Below are 16,069 nucleotides of genomic sequence, written 5' to 3'. Positions count from 1 at the left end.
ATTTTTTGGTAATTATAGTTGGGATGACATTACATAAATAAGATGGAGTTATATTGTCTTGGCCTATCCACGAACAATTCTCCAGTTATTTAAATCAGATTTTATTTGTATAAAGTGTTTAAAAAATTGTGTTTGTAGTTTCTGTGTTTGTTTTGGCAGGTATACTTAAACAGATATTTTATACTACCTACAGTTACTTTAAATGGAGTATTGCTCACTATCTCTTCTTGCAGGGTTTTGTTAGTGATAAATAGAAATGCTGATGATTTATGCAGATTTATTTTATATCCTTCTGCCTCACTAAATATATTGTTTCCACTAACACTTTAATTGAATTTCTAAGATTTTCCAAGTATATCATATTATCTGCAAAAGTGGTATTTTTATTACCTCATTGCCCATTATGATTCCTTTATTTTCTTTTTCTTAGTACTATTGCTGGCATTTCTAATACAGTATTGAGTAATATTGGTGATGATGAACTCTCTTGTTTCACTCTCTTACTGGGAAGGCTTTTAGCTTATCCCCATTACAAATAATGCTTACTGGTGGTTTTAGATAGAGGCTTCTCATCATTTTAAGGAAAAATCCATTACTTAGGCTTTCAGGTGTTTTTGATAGGAATGAGTATTGTATTTTGTGAAAAGCCTTTTCTGCATCATATCGTTACTTTTGTTACTAACATAATTATGTTAATAGTTTTACTTAGTGTTAAAGGAACCTTGCTTTCGTGGTATAAATCCCACTTAGTCACAGTGTATAATATTTGTAATATATCATTGTAGTCTCCTAACTAGCATTTTATTTAGGATTTTTGCATCCATATTCGTTAATGGAATTGGTCTTTAATTTTCTTTTTCTGTTTTTCCTCTTCCTGGTTTAGTTCTCAGTGCCATATTTGTTTTATAAAAGGAGTTTGGTAGCGCTTCTGCCTATTATCCCATTTAAATGTTTGGTAGAATTCACTTCTAAATCCATCTGATGCTAATGCTTTTTTCTTAGCTCATTTGTGATCTGTTCAATTTCTTTTTCTAAAATAGGTTTATTTAGATATTCTTTTTTTTCCTGTTGATCTAGGCAGTTTGTATTTTCTTGAGTATTCTTCCATTTCACTTAAATTGTTAAATTTATTGGTGTATTATTGTGCAAAATAACTCTTTATAATTGCTGATTTCATTTTTATTAGCGGTATGTTCACCCTTTTCGTTTTTCATTTTTGATACTACTCATTGGGTTCTGTTTTCATTTTAAAAATCATATTAACCAATGATTTATTTTATTTTTTTAAATAAAACTAAATCCTAGTTTTATTCATTAATTCAGTGGTTTTCTTACATTCAATTTGATTAATCTCACCTTTAATTTTTAGGATTTCTAATTTGGTGTTTAATTGGGGATTTCTAATTTGTTCTGTTTTTTAAAATTGCTACCCAATTCATTGATCTTCCTCTCTTTTATTGATGTAAGTATTTAGAGATATAAAATTTCCTGTAATTACTGCTTTTACTGCATCCTATAGGTTTTGGTATGTTGTTTCATTACTATCATTTCTCTTTAATGAATTTGTTTCTATAACTTGTTCTTTAATATTAGGTTATTTTGTCTCCAGTTAATTTTTCAGTCTTTTTCCATAGTCTTTTATTAAATATAAATTTTTATTGTAATATGATCAGAAAAGAATGTATTTTAATATGCTTTTCTGAATTTAACTATAAAGTTTTTATGCTCCACTATATGGTCAGTTTTTGTAAAGACCTTGTACTGGTGAGGAAAAAGTTTTTCTTTTCGTTCACTTTCAGTTCTCTCCAGAATCTATGATATTTAGCTTATCTCAGATTCTGTTCATCTCCTTCATTTCTTTCTTACTTATTTTTTGGTTTGATATATCTAGTTCTGAGAGGGGAAAGTTGAAGTACCTCACTATTATAGTTTTGCTATCTATTTCCACCTGTAATTTATTTAGCTTTTCCTTTAAAAAACTTGAATGCTATAATGTTTGTATATGGGCAGTATAGGTTTAATATTGATATTCTTTCATTATCTCTGTTACTTTTACCATAATGCAGTTTTACTCTTTATCTGTTTTAGTTAAATCTATTTTAGCTTTAACTTTGAGAGCATGATTGCTACCTGTCCTTTTTTTGTAATCAGCTCAAGTGTAATAAATTCTTTTACAGCTTGTTAGTTTTACTCTATCAGCTCTAATTCTTAGAATATGACATTTTATAGTTAGGATGAATATCCATTTGAATTGAACTTTGGTATATAGTCTGAGATGTGAATTTAACTCTATATTTTACAAAACTGATTTCCATTAGTTCTTTAGTTTATTAAACATAGCCTCCATGTTTGATTACTTGTGGGTCTTGCTTGCCTAGTCTATTCCATTGGTGAATTTTTTTTATTTTTTCACTTGTGCCACATAGTGTTGATGATCACTGCTTTAAAATAATTTGTTATTTTGTCATTTTAAGTCTCTGTCATTTGCCTTCTTTTTTCTTTACTGTTTCTCTTGAGGTTCTTGAACTTTTGATTCTTAACTTTTAAGTTCTGTAATCCCTTGATAATTGAGTGTGCAGTAAATGTTTAATTTAGGTAGAATCATCATGCTTATTGTTTTGTAGATTTAGTTGAACAGTAGGAAGGCAGATGAAATTGCCTTTGCGAAATTACAGAACTCCTTTTATGAACCAGAACTTATCTTGAAAATGAAGGTACTTTTAAAAAAAGTACCAGTGTTTGGCCACTATTGCTGTTTGGAGGCAGAATACAGACTATAGCAGAGGTGTCACATTCACTTGGGTAAAACTCTCGGCCAAAATCAGATTAACATGTAATTGGAAAATGTTTAAATAAAAGTGCAGTATGACATAGATAATGTTAATTTGTGGTTTTCTAAATTAATATGCAGTCTTACAACAATCTCTAGCACAACTGAAAGTGATTATCCCAGGTAGAAAAATGGAAAGAAGGTCCTAGTAGAAGTTAATTTATGACTAGTGAGGAAATAGGAAGAACCTGTAATAAAAGGTGCTTTGAGGGAAGATGTATGATAAGAAGCTTGGCTACTCATGTATCAAAAGGGTGATAAATGGACAATCATAATGCTCCACTGTGTTTGGTGGACCTCCTGTTGCTAACTTATCGGAGAACATGAAAAAGATTGGCACAGAATAGGTGGTAGGTGTGGACAGTCTGTTCTCCGCTTCATGAAGGAAATGTCACAATAAATAACATTAAAGCTATTTTAGTATTATTTTTTAGCACAACGATGAACAGTTATTTCTTTCTTTTTTTCTGCATAATAAAAGTGCCTTGTAGTTGCCTGCCATATTTGTTTGGGGGGAGTGTATTAGTTACCAGATTTTGAAATTTTTTTTCTTTTTCATTTTGCTTCATTTTGTTAGGAATATACACTACTCTTGTTTCTATTTGAAAGGTTTCTAATGTTTTTGTTTAAAATTATGGTAGCTTTCTATTTCAAAAATGTATTGATTCTACATTAAGGAATATTCCATTCATCCTATGCTTTTTAGTGTCTTTAGTGAAAATGCTGAATTTCATTGAAGGTGTTTTTCTACATCACTGACATATGATTCTGTCAGTCAATACAGTGCCTTTATACCTTGGATGCCAGACTAGATGTGGATGTAAAGGGTATTTTTTTGTGGGTAGACTCAGTGTTCTTTCCATAGAACCACTTGAATAGTGCTAATTTCCTTCTTTAGAGAGATAGTTTGCATAAGATAGGATCAAAAAGACTTGGTTTCATTTTCCTCTTCTGACAGTAGCTTAATAACGAAGAGGCAAGTCCTTTAACTCATTGGTGCCCATGGAAAATCCTTGTACTTAGAATCTGGGAAAGATCTGGATTGAGCTCTTGGAGCAAATTACTTCACCTTAGTTAACACCCTAGAATTTATTAATGGAATTCCATATAATCTGGCTTTGGTTTAAGAAAGTTCTAGTTTCTCCAAGATGACAAAGTCACAAATCCTTTTAATCTTTTTAAAAAGCTTGTTACTTGTTTAGCTCTTAGCTTCTTTAGGGATTCTGCCATTTTTCATTCTTATTTCTGAGCGTCTGCTTCTTTTTATTAGAATGCTGGAGATGTTTATTGACTTTCCTTTATGGTATTGTATTTCTTCATTGTATCATGGTCTTCTTTGTTCGTTTTGTTCATTTCTTTAGTGTCTCTGTTAGTTACTCTCTAAGTCTGAAATGGTGTAGTGGAAAGAGCACTGAGCCTTTGGTCAGGAAGACTGGAGTTTAGATATGGCCTCAAACCCTTATTATTAGCTGTGTGATTGTTACACAAGTTCTTTAGCCTCATTAAAAAATTGTCTACATTACCTTCCTTAGCTGTAAAATGGGGATCATAGTAGCACCTACCTTCCAGGGTTGTTGTGAAAATCAGGATGAGATTTGTAAAGCACTTAGCGTAGTGCCTGGTTCTGCAGTCATCCTGATGAATATCTGGTCAATGGATCCAGATGGCTCAGGAGGGGAAAGTGAGGCTGGTGGCCTTGCACAGCTCTCCCTCACTCAAAACAAAGTCAGGTGCAAGTAATGTCATCATTTCTCTGATGGCATGGTCTTCTTGGGCAATGAAGGACAAACACAGACAGACAGCATAGTGTCCTGGTACTTTTGGTTAGCCACTTACATATTTTCCCCTTTTCTTTGTTTTACTTTATTTGGAATGTTTCTTGCTATTTTGAGGTAATGGAAGGGAGCTTTACAAAAATGCATTTTAATCTCTTTCTGTAAAGGACTTCATTCAACTAACATTTATTAAGTGTTAATTATACGGAAATGAAATGCAGATTTCATAATTTGTAGAAACTTCAGTTTTTAGTGTCCTGTTGCCTATAAAACATCAAAATGTTCCGTATTTTTTTGGTTTATTAATTGGATTAAGTCATTAAACTTAGTGATAGTAGCCCTTATAAAATTCAAGAGCTGTGTGCTTGGTATGCATGCTGGTATTGTGAGTTACTACAGGGTAATGGCATTCCAAAGTAGTGGCATTCATTGTCTACAAAAGCTGAGGACATTCCTGTGTATGAACCTTGGTGGTAGTAAGGCAGTGGGTTGTATCATAGGTCTTTGGTGAAATTAACTGTCTGTTTAAGATATATTAGAAATCAGAACATGTTCTTCAAGTGTCCTACTTGGTACTAAGGTAGCAGATCAGTCTTCAAGCATATATGTGTTTACTCCAGGCCAGGTACTATGTTAAATTCTGGGTATGCAAAGAAAAAAGTTAAACAGTCACTACCTTTTATAGCATGTGCTCTTACAAGGAGATGCACCACAACTAACAGGTAGTTTTTGGAGTGAATATTTGTAGCTAGGAGGAGGGAAGTTGGGAAAGATGTAGAAGATGGTCCTCCAGCACTTTTGAAGGAAACCAGGAATTCCAAGAGGGGAACTAAGGAGAGGAATGCTAGAGACGAGAAAAGCCTCTGTAGAGGCTGAGAGAGAGAGAGAGAGACAGAGAGAGAGAGGGAGAGACAGACAGACAGAAAACATTTATTCACTGAGCAGTAGTATTGGGAGGGCTGTGTGTGTGTAGATAAGAAACTTAAATCTGCAGAAAGATTTATTGTTTAAAGGAAATATGACTATATGTGTGACATTTTCTTAACGAGATAAACAACAATATTTTTGATGAGAAATCTTAATGTCACCTGACATTCAGTCTGTGAAGCATTTGTTTGTAGTTTCCATAGTTTCAATGAATACTTTTTATTTTTTTCCCAAATTTATCAATTTATTTGTTTTCAGTTTTCAATAATCACTTTCATAAGTTTCAAATTTTCTCCCCCTGTCTCCCCAAGACGGCATACAATCTTATATGGGCTCTACACATACATTCCAGTTAAACACATTTTCATATTAGTCAGAATGAATACTTTTTAAAAAATAAAAGATGATTATTACTAAAAAGAACTCAGCAAAAGGACTGATTGCATGTCATACTAATCAGAGTCACACTTTGGGTTCTTACAAGTCTAAACTAATTTCCACTTCTTGAAACTTAACTTCATATCAGTGTCCTATCAGTTGTCAAACTCTGCAGTTTGACATCTCTCTACACCCCTAAAATGAAACTACTTTCTCAAAGGTCGCCAGTGACTTTTATGGTCCTGACCATAGCAGTTTATCCACTTGCACCGCCCAAGCTGCTCATCATAATAGTGATGTAGTTCTTTAATATTCTTAAACCCCAGATTGAATACTGTGTGCAAAGCACTGTGCTAGGCATTGAGGAAACCAAGACCAAATTCTGAAGAATCCTTCCTGTTCACTCCCTGGTGGAGGAAAATGGATGAGTGGATGCCAGGAGCACTAACAACTAACATCAGTAAAGGTTTCTCATAGGATATGGTGACATATAGAGGAGATATGATAGAGAAGAGTGCCAACCAAGGACAGTCATAAGTATATGCAAAGGCATTGATGGAGATGGAAAGTGGAGGGCAGGGGACTGCAGATGTAGGACCTTAGATTTTAGGGAGTGAACATTTTGTTCATTCTTTCCATTTTACTTATGGGAAAATAGAGGTCTAGAGCAGTAGATTAATTTACCCTAGATTACACAGGCACTAAATGGCAGAGTCAAGATTTGAGCTAGACCTACTGACTGCAAATTCATATCGCTTTCTTCTCTTATCAAAAGTTGCCAACTTGGGTAGAAAACTTTACAACTAAAATAATTCATGACTTCAAAATTTGGGAGATAGGTTTTATATCAAAAACAAATTTGTTAAACCTTGATATTAAACATTATATAGCTGCTATATGTGTTTTAGAACATAGAGGTTCTTTGCCTTTTCCCCAGTCACCTAATAGTGGCATTGCTGGGTCAAAGGGTATGCCCCTACCATTTCTAAAACGTAAGCAAAATAGCAAAAATGCTACCATCATCATTACCTGTTATAATGTCCCTTTCATGTATGAAGAGGACAAATTCAATAGTCAGTTTTATTTGTGGTTGCTCAGAGGTCAAATCTAAGAACTTTAGAACCAAATGTGCTGAATTGTTGAGCGCTTCTATCCCAACAGACTTTTTACTTTCTTTTTATCTCCAGTGCTTAATTGTGCCTAGAACTACTATGGGAGGTACTTAATGGAAACTTGTTGACTGAATGACTGACTAAATTAATTGCTGTTTGAGTGCCTAATATGTACAAGACTGTAACCTAATTGACATCCGATTACAGTGAATTACTGTATGTATATGTAACTAATATATTGAAGTCTTTCTTGTTATATGTAGAGAGATAGATATTTGTAATATGTTATATTAGAAGCGTACTACATGTCTTGGGATTGATAAGAAAAAAGGTCTAATGTACATACACACATACATACATATATCCATATATATGTATATATACATACACACCTACAAAGCTACATTCTGAGATCCAGCTCTAATAAATTATTCTTATGTAATTACTATATATAATGTGTATACTGTATATACGTATATACTATATATTGTATATTATATATCATTCTATATTAATATATAGCATATATAATATATATTACATATATAATGTATAGTAATTACATAATTACTTATGTGTATGTATGTGTACTCTCTCTCTTTTGTTTTGATTTAGCCAGACTCAGAATTGCATTCAGTGGCATTTGGGTGGCTTGAACACACAAGATCAACGTGTTCAATGAAACTATACTGGATTAAGTTTCTAGGGAATTTCTAATACCTTATGGGAAATACTGCAGTATTTGGAGGTGAATATTGCCATTTTCTTCACCTCATGTCAGGAAATGTGTTAGCATTCTGTGACACTTGAAAGATCAATGGCTAATCCAGAACCCTTTGAGTATTTAATATGTGTCATGTGAAAGTGAAATGTGTTTGACAGAAGTTGAGTGCTAAATTCTGATTTGTCTACAGTTATACTAGTTAATTATTTTTGACATTACTACTACATTATCAAATGAATAATACCTAAACAGATCAGTAGCCACAGAGGGATTAGGTTAATGATATTGAAGCTGTATCTTTTAATGATGGCATGGTTTTTTTCTTTATGCTCATGGTCTGTCCTCTTCTCTACGGTTTTCTCATCTGTCAAAATGAGGGTGTTGATTGCTTAGTGATCTTTGAGTCTATGTTAGATTTAATCCTAATCTGGTTTTTAGGATTATCACAAGATAATGGATTGAAAGTTGCAAAGGACCTTAAAAGTCATCTGACTCAACTGCTTCCATTTTGAAGATGTGGAAACTGAGGTCCAGGGAGATTAAGTGACAGTAGAGAGTAGGTCTTGGATTCAGAAGTTGGAGATAACATGTATCAGAGATAGGTTCTACTTGGTTCCATAGGGCAGGTTTTACCTGTAAGAGAGAAGAGTAACTGAGAAGACAGATTATTCAATAGGATCAGTTGCTCCAAAGATCAAGAAGGATGAGGAGTAAAAAGGATCAGATTTTACAGTTAAGAGATCATTAGCAACTTGGGAGGAAATTGTTTTAGTTTAGTGATTAGGTCAAAAGGCACATTGCAAAGGGTTGAGAAGTGAGTGAGTGATAAGGGATGCAGTGATGAAAAGTAGGTTTAAAAAGGAGTGAAACATAGGTATTTGTTTTTATACATACATACTTGGTGTTAAACACCAGCCTCTTTTGTCTTGATATACCCAAACTGTACCATAGTGCTTAGCACCAGAGATGCGTAATAAATACTTCTGGACAGAAATTTTATAATTATAATTCTTCCTTGTCCTCTCAGTTCTTATAATTCTGTTTTTTGATTTTTTGTTGAGCTTAAAAATTTTTTTCTTAAATGATTTCCAGTATAGAAGTTCACCTGACAGCTAGATTCTGTGTTAAGGCAGCTGCTAATGATGAAAGTAGTTGCCAATGGGCCTGGGTAACAGACGTACAAGCCACAGGTTACAGAAAAAACTTCAGCTCCTTAGAATGGTGTCGGTTACATGTGTAGTTAGTGTTGAAGTTAACCTTCTCTCAGAATTGTTCCAATACTCAAGTGGTCATTTAGTAAGGGGAAATGGGGAGTTCAGAACTACTGACCCTACTTCTGAAGAAGGTAATCTTCCCTTTTGCTTGAAAAATTCAAGCCATTATAGTCATGCTGTATTCATACATTTAAATAAAAATAATACTGTTAAAGATTGATGCCCTATTAGAAGGAAGATCATTAAGTAGTGTTTCTCATAAACCACCTCAACTAGGTTTCTAGTAGATAAATTTTATATTGAATTCTATAGTAAAGTGACTTGAGTTTTTTAAAAAAGAATTCTTTTAAAAACTATTTCTCTAAATGGAGGTATGGGTTTATCAGATTTCATCTTAGTATCTTTGTCTGCAGGTACAAATTCCCAAACTCCTTCTCTCCGCATTATTGATCATTTTAAAGGCAGCATGGTAAAGTGGAAAGTAGTATTGGCTTGAAGTAAGACCTGTGTTTAAGTCTGGCCTCAAACCCTAAGTACTACCGTAGTGCAGGTCACTTAATTTCTCAATGTTGGGTAACTGCCTAGGACTTGCCCACCTTATGTTGTAGGTTGAAGGAGTTCCTAGGTTTAGGAACTAATGTATTCAGGTTGAATAAATACGTCTTCCTGGATGCAGATTACTATCAAATAACTATATACGTATTGCCCACAATTGCATATAGATATACAGTGAAGTACAGCTCTTTATTTTAGAGTTGAATTAACCTGAAACTTTCATCCTTTTTTAAAATCCATCTAACGAGAAGGGAGAAGGGAACGAGCATTTATTTATTTATTTTGGGGCAAGCATTTATTAAGCACCTACTATGTGATAGGCATTGTGGTAAGTTCTCACAGTAACCTTGTGAGAGACTGACACTTGTGATCCCCATTTTACAGTTGAGGAAATTGAGGCAATCAGGTTGAGTCATTTGGCCAAGGTCACAAAACTAGTGGGTGTGGCTGGATTTGAAATGAGTAACTGTTTATATGAATTACAGCATTATCATTCTCCCAGAGCTTTAAAAAATCTTGTATATGTTGTCACCTGCATTTGATAAAGATTTTATCTTTCTTTTTTTCAGTGAATGGTAGTGTCTAGAAAGGGTATGTCCCTTCAGGAGAGAGGTGCCAATGTCCAACCGGCCTAATAACAATCCAGGGGGGTCACTGCGACGTTCACAGAGGAACACTGCCGGGGCCCAACCACAAGACGACTCAATAGGAGGAAGGTATGTGTTTATCAAATGTTTGAACTCAGTTTTGAATATGTGTGCTAAAAACTGTTTGTAAAGGCAGAGACTTGTGTAATTTAGATCTTGTTTCATCGTGTGTTTTTTTCCCACTTCAGTTCCTTTGCTTCATTATACAGATATAACATTTTATTTAGAAATTTTTGGGCTGTAGATAATTCTTCACCAGCTCAGGTATTTAGTTTTTTTATATTTGAAATACATAGAGGTAAGAATTGTTTAATGCCCTAACTTTAAAAAACAATAAGTATACATGTTTGACTAATGCTTAAAATGTAGCTTTTGTATTTTCATTTGATGTTAGATTCTCTTTCAGGCTCAGATATTTGGTCAGTATTCAGCTTTGAAAAATGTTTTGTCATTTGTAGATTATTTACTTTTTTATCCTTCTTGCTTGTCATTTTAAACATATTCCTTCATGTGTACATCCATCTATACCACTAGTCGTCTTTTTCCTTGGAAATGGTTCTATATGAACATTCTTGATAATTAGGAACTACTTTTCTGTTTGTTTGAGTTATTCCTTTATCATGAGATTTACCTTTATTTAGATTTTGACGATTTTTTAACATGACCAGTTATTAGTTTGCTGTGTGCAAACAAAAAGCCAAAGGGGCCTGTCTGCTATTCTAGTTTGGTGATCAAATCCATCCATCCATCCATCATTTCATGAACTATAGGTTACAGTGTTCAACAGTTTTCCATGAATGGAGGTGAAGTGAGGCCTGGAATTCTGTTTATATCTTTTTGCAGTAATCTGATCAAGTCTTTATTTGTATGCTATTTTCAGCTCAATGATTGTTTTTCCCTCATTTTCTTAAACTAGAATTCATAATTTTAAGATTTGATAAATGAACTCAGAGACATTATTTAGGGATACTGAGCATACAGAGATCCAAGGAGACGGGAGAGAGAGAGAGAGAGAGAGAGAGAAAAGAAAGAATTGAGGGTGCTTTTTGGTTCATTGACATCGCTTTCCTTTGGGACATAGATTCTAATAAGAGTATTTCTGAAGGTAAATATAAAAATGAACTTAAGGGGAGTGAGAGAAAACCAGTTTCATTATTGAATTTGTTCATTTTGCCTTAAAAGTAAGAATGTTGCGTCCCCACTGACCTATCCCCAAACCATGACTAGCACATTCTTTGCTTCTTGGAAGCACCAGTATTTTGTCATTTGGGTAAGAATTGTTACTAGTGGCTAATTTGAGAAGGGAATTGCTGTATTTCCATTCTGAAAAATCAGGCTTTTGAACTCTCATAGCCACTGAATGAACAGTAAAGGATTTCTAGAAATGAGGGAAACGTTGGTTTGTGACCTAACCTTAGTGGCAGTGGCCATAATAAGAGGCGTAGATAAGGAGTGGCCTCCCAGCAGAGAGCAACAAGGAATCTGTTAAAAGAGAACAAAGTTACCTCAACAAAATCTGTCACCACATTAACAGTCTAATATTGTATATAATGTTCCACTTCCATAGCTCTCTGCCTCTGCAATGAAGAGTGACAGGGATTTTGTCCAGGACTGGTCATTGTAACTACTCAATGGAAAATTTCTGTTTTTAAAAGTTTTTCTTTTAATGAAACTTATCTTTTGAAGCAATGTAGAGTTTCTTGTTATTTCCATGCCCTTTCGGTAGTCCACAATTTTCTGTTTTTTGGTTAGGTTCTATTGGTTCATTTACCTTCATATTATAATATTTGTCAGGAGAGCTTTGTCTTTTCCTTGAGACAAAGTCTTGATGATTTTACTCTGCTGGCTTGTCTGCATGTGCACTGGGCCTTTTTTGAGGCTTTTTAGTGGCCCTCTCTCCCCTCTCTTTCTCCAGTCACTCTCAGTTGTCCCTCTGCCATTACTTGGAAGCAGATCCCTAACACCAGTCTTCTGGGCTGTCTTGCAGTGGCGGGGTGGGGGTGAGGGTTTATCTGCTTAGCTCCTGCCTAGAGTAACCTCTAAAAGAACAGCACTGATTTCCCCCATGCTATTTTCATGGGTGTTCACTTTATCTTGGTTCCTCTCTCTCCTCCCTTTGACCCTTACAGTTACCCGTGGGAGGAGTTTTGGAAGGTTTTAGAGACCTTTGTGCTTTAAGACCAAACTTTGTAAGAAGCCTGATACTGGGTTTCTCTTTTATTCTGAGTGGGGCATTGAAAGAATGCTGTAAGTAATAAGGTTTTTCATTCTTACTTTATAAAAGATTTTGCCTTCTGTGATATAGTTTTGATCACTCTGTATCTGGTGCATAATCCTTTGGGGAGGGGTGTGCTGGACAGTTTTGGAGTAACTAATCTTCCATGTTGCCAGTCACATGACCTGTAAGCCATTCACTTCACTCTTATTAGTTAATAAGTCTTCCTGAATTTCTCTCAGAATCCCTCCTCTTCCTTGTTTCATATTGCATTCATTTGTCACAATTTGTTTAGCACCCTCTTGCCCCTCCCTCCCCACAGCCCCACTCCCTCATTGATGAGTCTCTCTTTTTTTAATTTTTTTTTTTGTGGATCCAGTAATTAGTGCCTATAATTTTGAGGGAAAGAGCTTGATCTAATATTTAGGTCATGCATGGAAATGCGTAATTCATCTTCTGCTCTCCCCTTTCACCCCAGTTTAACATAGCCCCCAGTGCAATTAAACAGTGCAGGATTTAGAGTTTTCTAGAGTTTTCACATTGTGACTTTCAAATCTCCTGATAGTCTATTGAGGACTACAGGAGCAGCTGGTGGGAAGAATGTTCTTGTTCAGTTAAGTTTACCACTGCTGCTAGGGAGATTCTGATTTACCCGGGGTTAGGTAATTAAGGGAAGTTTTGACTCTTTGGTGTACATTATTCCATCATAGGCATTGATCTGGAAAATCTCCATCTCAACTCATAGTTGCATAACTTTCCTAGTTTGATGTGATTATATGCGCAGGGATGGTGTATTCGTCCTTCTTTGCAGAAGAAGACCATGCCATCAGAGAAATAATGACATGACTTGCACTTGACTTTGTTTTGAGTGAGGGAGGGCTGTGCAGGTCACTAGCCTCATTTCTCCTTCAGAACCATCTGAATCCAGTGACCATATATTCATCCAGATGACTGGAGATGACCCAGGATGAGGCATTTAGGGTTAAGTGACTTGCCCAAGGTCACATAGCTAGTGAGTGTCAAGTGTCTGAAGTGAGATTTGAACTCAGGTCCTCCTGACTCCTGTACTGATGGCTCTATCCACTGCACCACCTAGCTGCCCCAAGGGATATGTTCTCTCAGGTTGCCTATGGTCATCAGATGTATACCTAGATATTGAAGTTAATGGGTCCCTTAAAAATGAAATTTTGGTATAAAACCAGCTGTACTAGAAATTAAATGTTCTCACTTTATGAGAAGCAAGACTGCCTGAATCTTGAAGGAGGCTGATCTTAGGCAAAGTGGTAAAATCTATTGTAATTTTTTTAAGCTTCTAGTTTTGTACGAAAGTGATTTTCCTACCTTTATTCAGATACTAAGTGCCCTCATGTTCTCTTCACCCTCTGTAAGACTTTGGCATTTTGCTTTGATTACTGACGATCTGTGGGCCTTATATTTGGACTCTAGGCTATCAGAGGACAGGCTGGACTAATTCATCAGAGAGTAATTACAGTCATGAGGAACCTCAATATATGCATTGCCCACTTGTTAAAAATGGGTAATTATTCCTCATTATCTAGTTTTATATCACTCATTTCTCAACATTTACTTGATTGCCCCCGTATTATACACCCACTTCCCATTCTCATTCTCAATTGTTTTCTTTTGCTAAAAGTAAAATTGATAATCTGTGCAATACTCCTTATCTGTAGTTTCCTAACTTCACTGAAAAAAGGAGACGGAACCATTCACTTTGTCAGAACTCTTTAATATTCAGTGTGTCAGATATATTTGTATATTTTATGCCAGTTACCAGGTTGTAACATAAAGTTTTTCTGGAAGATTAAAATTTTACTCAGGAACTAAGCTTTTAATTTCTTAACCAAAGCAGGAATTCTTAATCTGGGGTCCATGAACTGAATTTAAATAGTTTGGTTAACTATTTCTATATAATTTATTTTATTTGTAACCTTACACATTTTATTTTATGAATTTAAAAACATCTCAAGAAAAATGGATTCACCAGAATAGTACTCTTGTAAAATTTAGCTCTTTGCATAGCTTTATTTTCGTTGAAGATTTCAGTTGTCCACTTGTATGATTGCCACGTGTATCTCTTATTTTTGTCCATGGAAATTTCTTCACTAGATTTCAAATATTATTATTTTGATTTCCCCCATTCCCCCCAAAATACAAGTGTTTATTTTCTGTTTGGCTTTATGGGGGAGAGAATGCTTAGTTTAAGAAGGAAAAAGTTGTGAAATATGTGGTTCTGGCTTGTATTGTACCCATTTGAAGCATTTATGATTTGCCTTTGCAGTTTAACCTGCTGTAACTTCTCACTTCACCTTTCCTGTTTTAAAATATTCTTTTAATTGAAGCATAAGCTTTCTTACTTGAACAGATGTGTTAAAATAGCTGTAGAAATAGCTAGGGCATACTTGCACTCTGCCAAGTGTGAGATTGCTCTTGGCTGTTTATATTTTTTTGAAGAGATATTCTTCTTCTCAGTCATGCTGTGCAACTTGTATTATAAATTCAACCAGGCTCCTTAACTTGAGTAAAGGCACAGATTTTAAGACACTGACTTGTTTAATCATGAGTGTTTCATAGAAAATAGACACACACAATGAGTACTTATGCAGTATACACATAGATGTGTGTATTTATATTTATGCAGTGTACACAGACATGGGTGTGTGTATACCACCTGGAATCCTTGAGCATAAAAATATCCCTTTATACGAGCCTGATTGTACATCTCTGTGCGTGGTGAGGGCTGTAACAGGATTGTTTGACCCTGCAGCCCTTTGTGGAACCACTTCCATCGTGCTGACTGTTCCTCACTAGCATGTGCATGATTGAGTGGTCAGGTAGGAGATACTTGCTCTTTCTTTTGCTTTTTTAAAATCAACCAGATGTTATGTTATTTTTGAGCTTCTCTTTGAATACTTGTTTGTTTTTCAGGAATATGGATGAAATACGACTTAAAACAGACTAATGAATGGGAGGTGTTCTTGGATTGGTATTCCGCAGCTTTAATTAAAGATAGTGGTTTTTCTTGCTCTTTTGCCCTTAAATTTATATGATTCTTAAAAAGCAACAACTATAATAATAATGTTTACATCCAAACTATTTAGTTATCCAAGCCAGCATTGAGATGTCTCATTTGGAATTCCCTACAGAGCCAGTTTTATTACTGCTGTTTGTTTCCTTTTGGAAAATATTTCCTGATCTCACCCAATTTGATGTTTATTATTGGCAGGCTCCATTCCCCTGCCAGTGAGCAGGGGAACCTTGACCTGATTTGTTTCTAACTGGGACTCATTTGCCCAGGCAGTCCTGTTGCCCTCCTATCTTGTTCCTTATGACTCCTTAGGCGAATTTCTGAGATGCCAGACTTAGTATGGACACCTGGCTCATACACCTAGCACCAGCTTCCCCAGAAGGAGGGATTAACATGTGCACCACCAAGCCTGGCAACTTGGCTATTCTGAAATAAGTATTACAAGATTTTAATGCTGGATTTTGGCCTAGGTTCAGAAGTGCCTCATTTGAGAGGATTAACATGTAAGTTATGGTTAGAAAAAAGACATAGCTGCTTCACTGTCTCTTTTCACATTGTCCTATTGAAGAAACACCAAAAGAAGTCTGAAGTTAGTTGGTCTAGAATTCTTTTGGAAGACTACCTTAAAATGGTTTATAAAGAGGAA

The 16,069-nt window shown here is 35.1% G+C and overlaps 1 protein-coding gene across 23 annotated transcripts in view; it reads left to right on the top strand.

Annotated features, from left to right (window-relative positions):
* The window catches only part of TRIP12 (thyroid hormone receptor interactor 12), a 184,037-nt gene that overhangs the window by 61,811 nt on the left and 106,157 nt on the right, over window positions 1–16,069 (top strand). For all 23 annotated transcript variants that reach the window (XM_072618091.1, XM_072618104.1, XM_072618087.1 and 20 more), the window contains one exon: window positions 10,085–10,231. In XM_072618091.1, the coding sequence (XP_072474192.1) occupies window positions 10,134–10,231 (98 nt within the window). In that variant the 5' untranslated portion in view covers window positions 10,085–10,133. The remainder of the gene's footprint in view (window positions 1–10,084; window positions 10,232–16,069) is intronic.

This window comes from Notamacropus eugenii, chromosome 6 (assembly GCF_028372415.1).
Source record: "Notamacropus eugenii isolate mMacEug1 chromosome 6, mMacEug1.pri_v2, whole genome shotgun sequence".
Taxonomy (NCBI): Eukaryota; Metazoa; Chordata; class Mammalia; order Diprotodontia; family Macropodidae; genus Notamacropus; species Notamacropus eugenii.
This window is presented reverse-complemented; position numbering and strand designations above follow the sequence as displayed.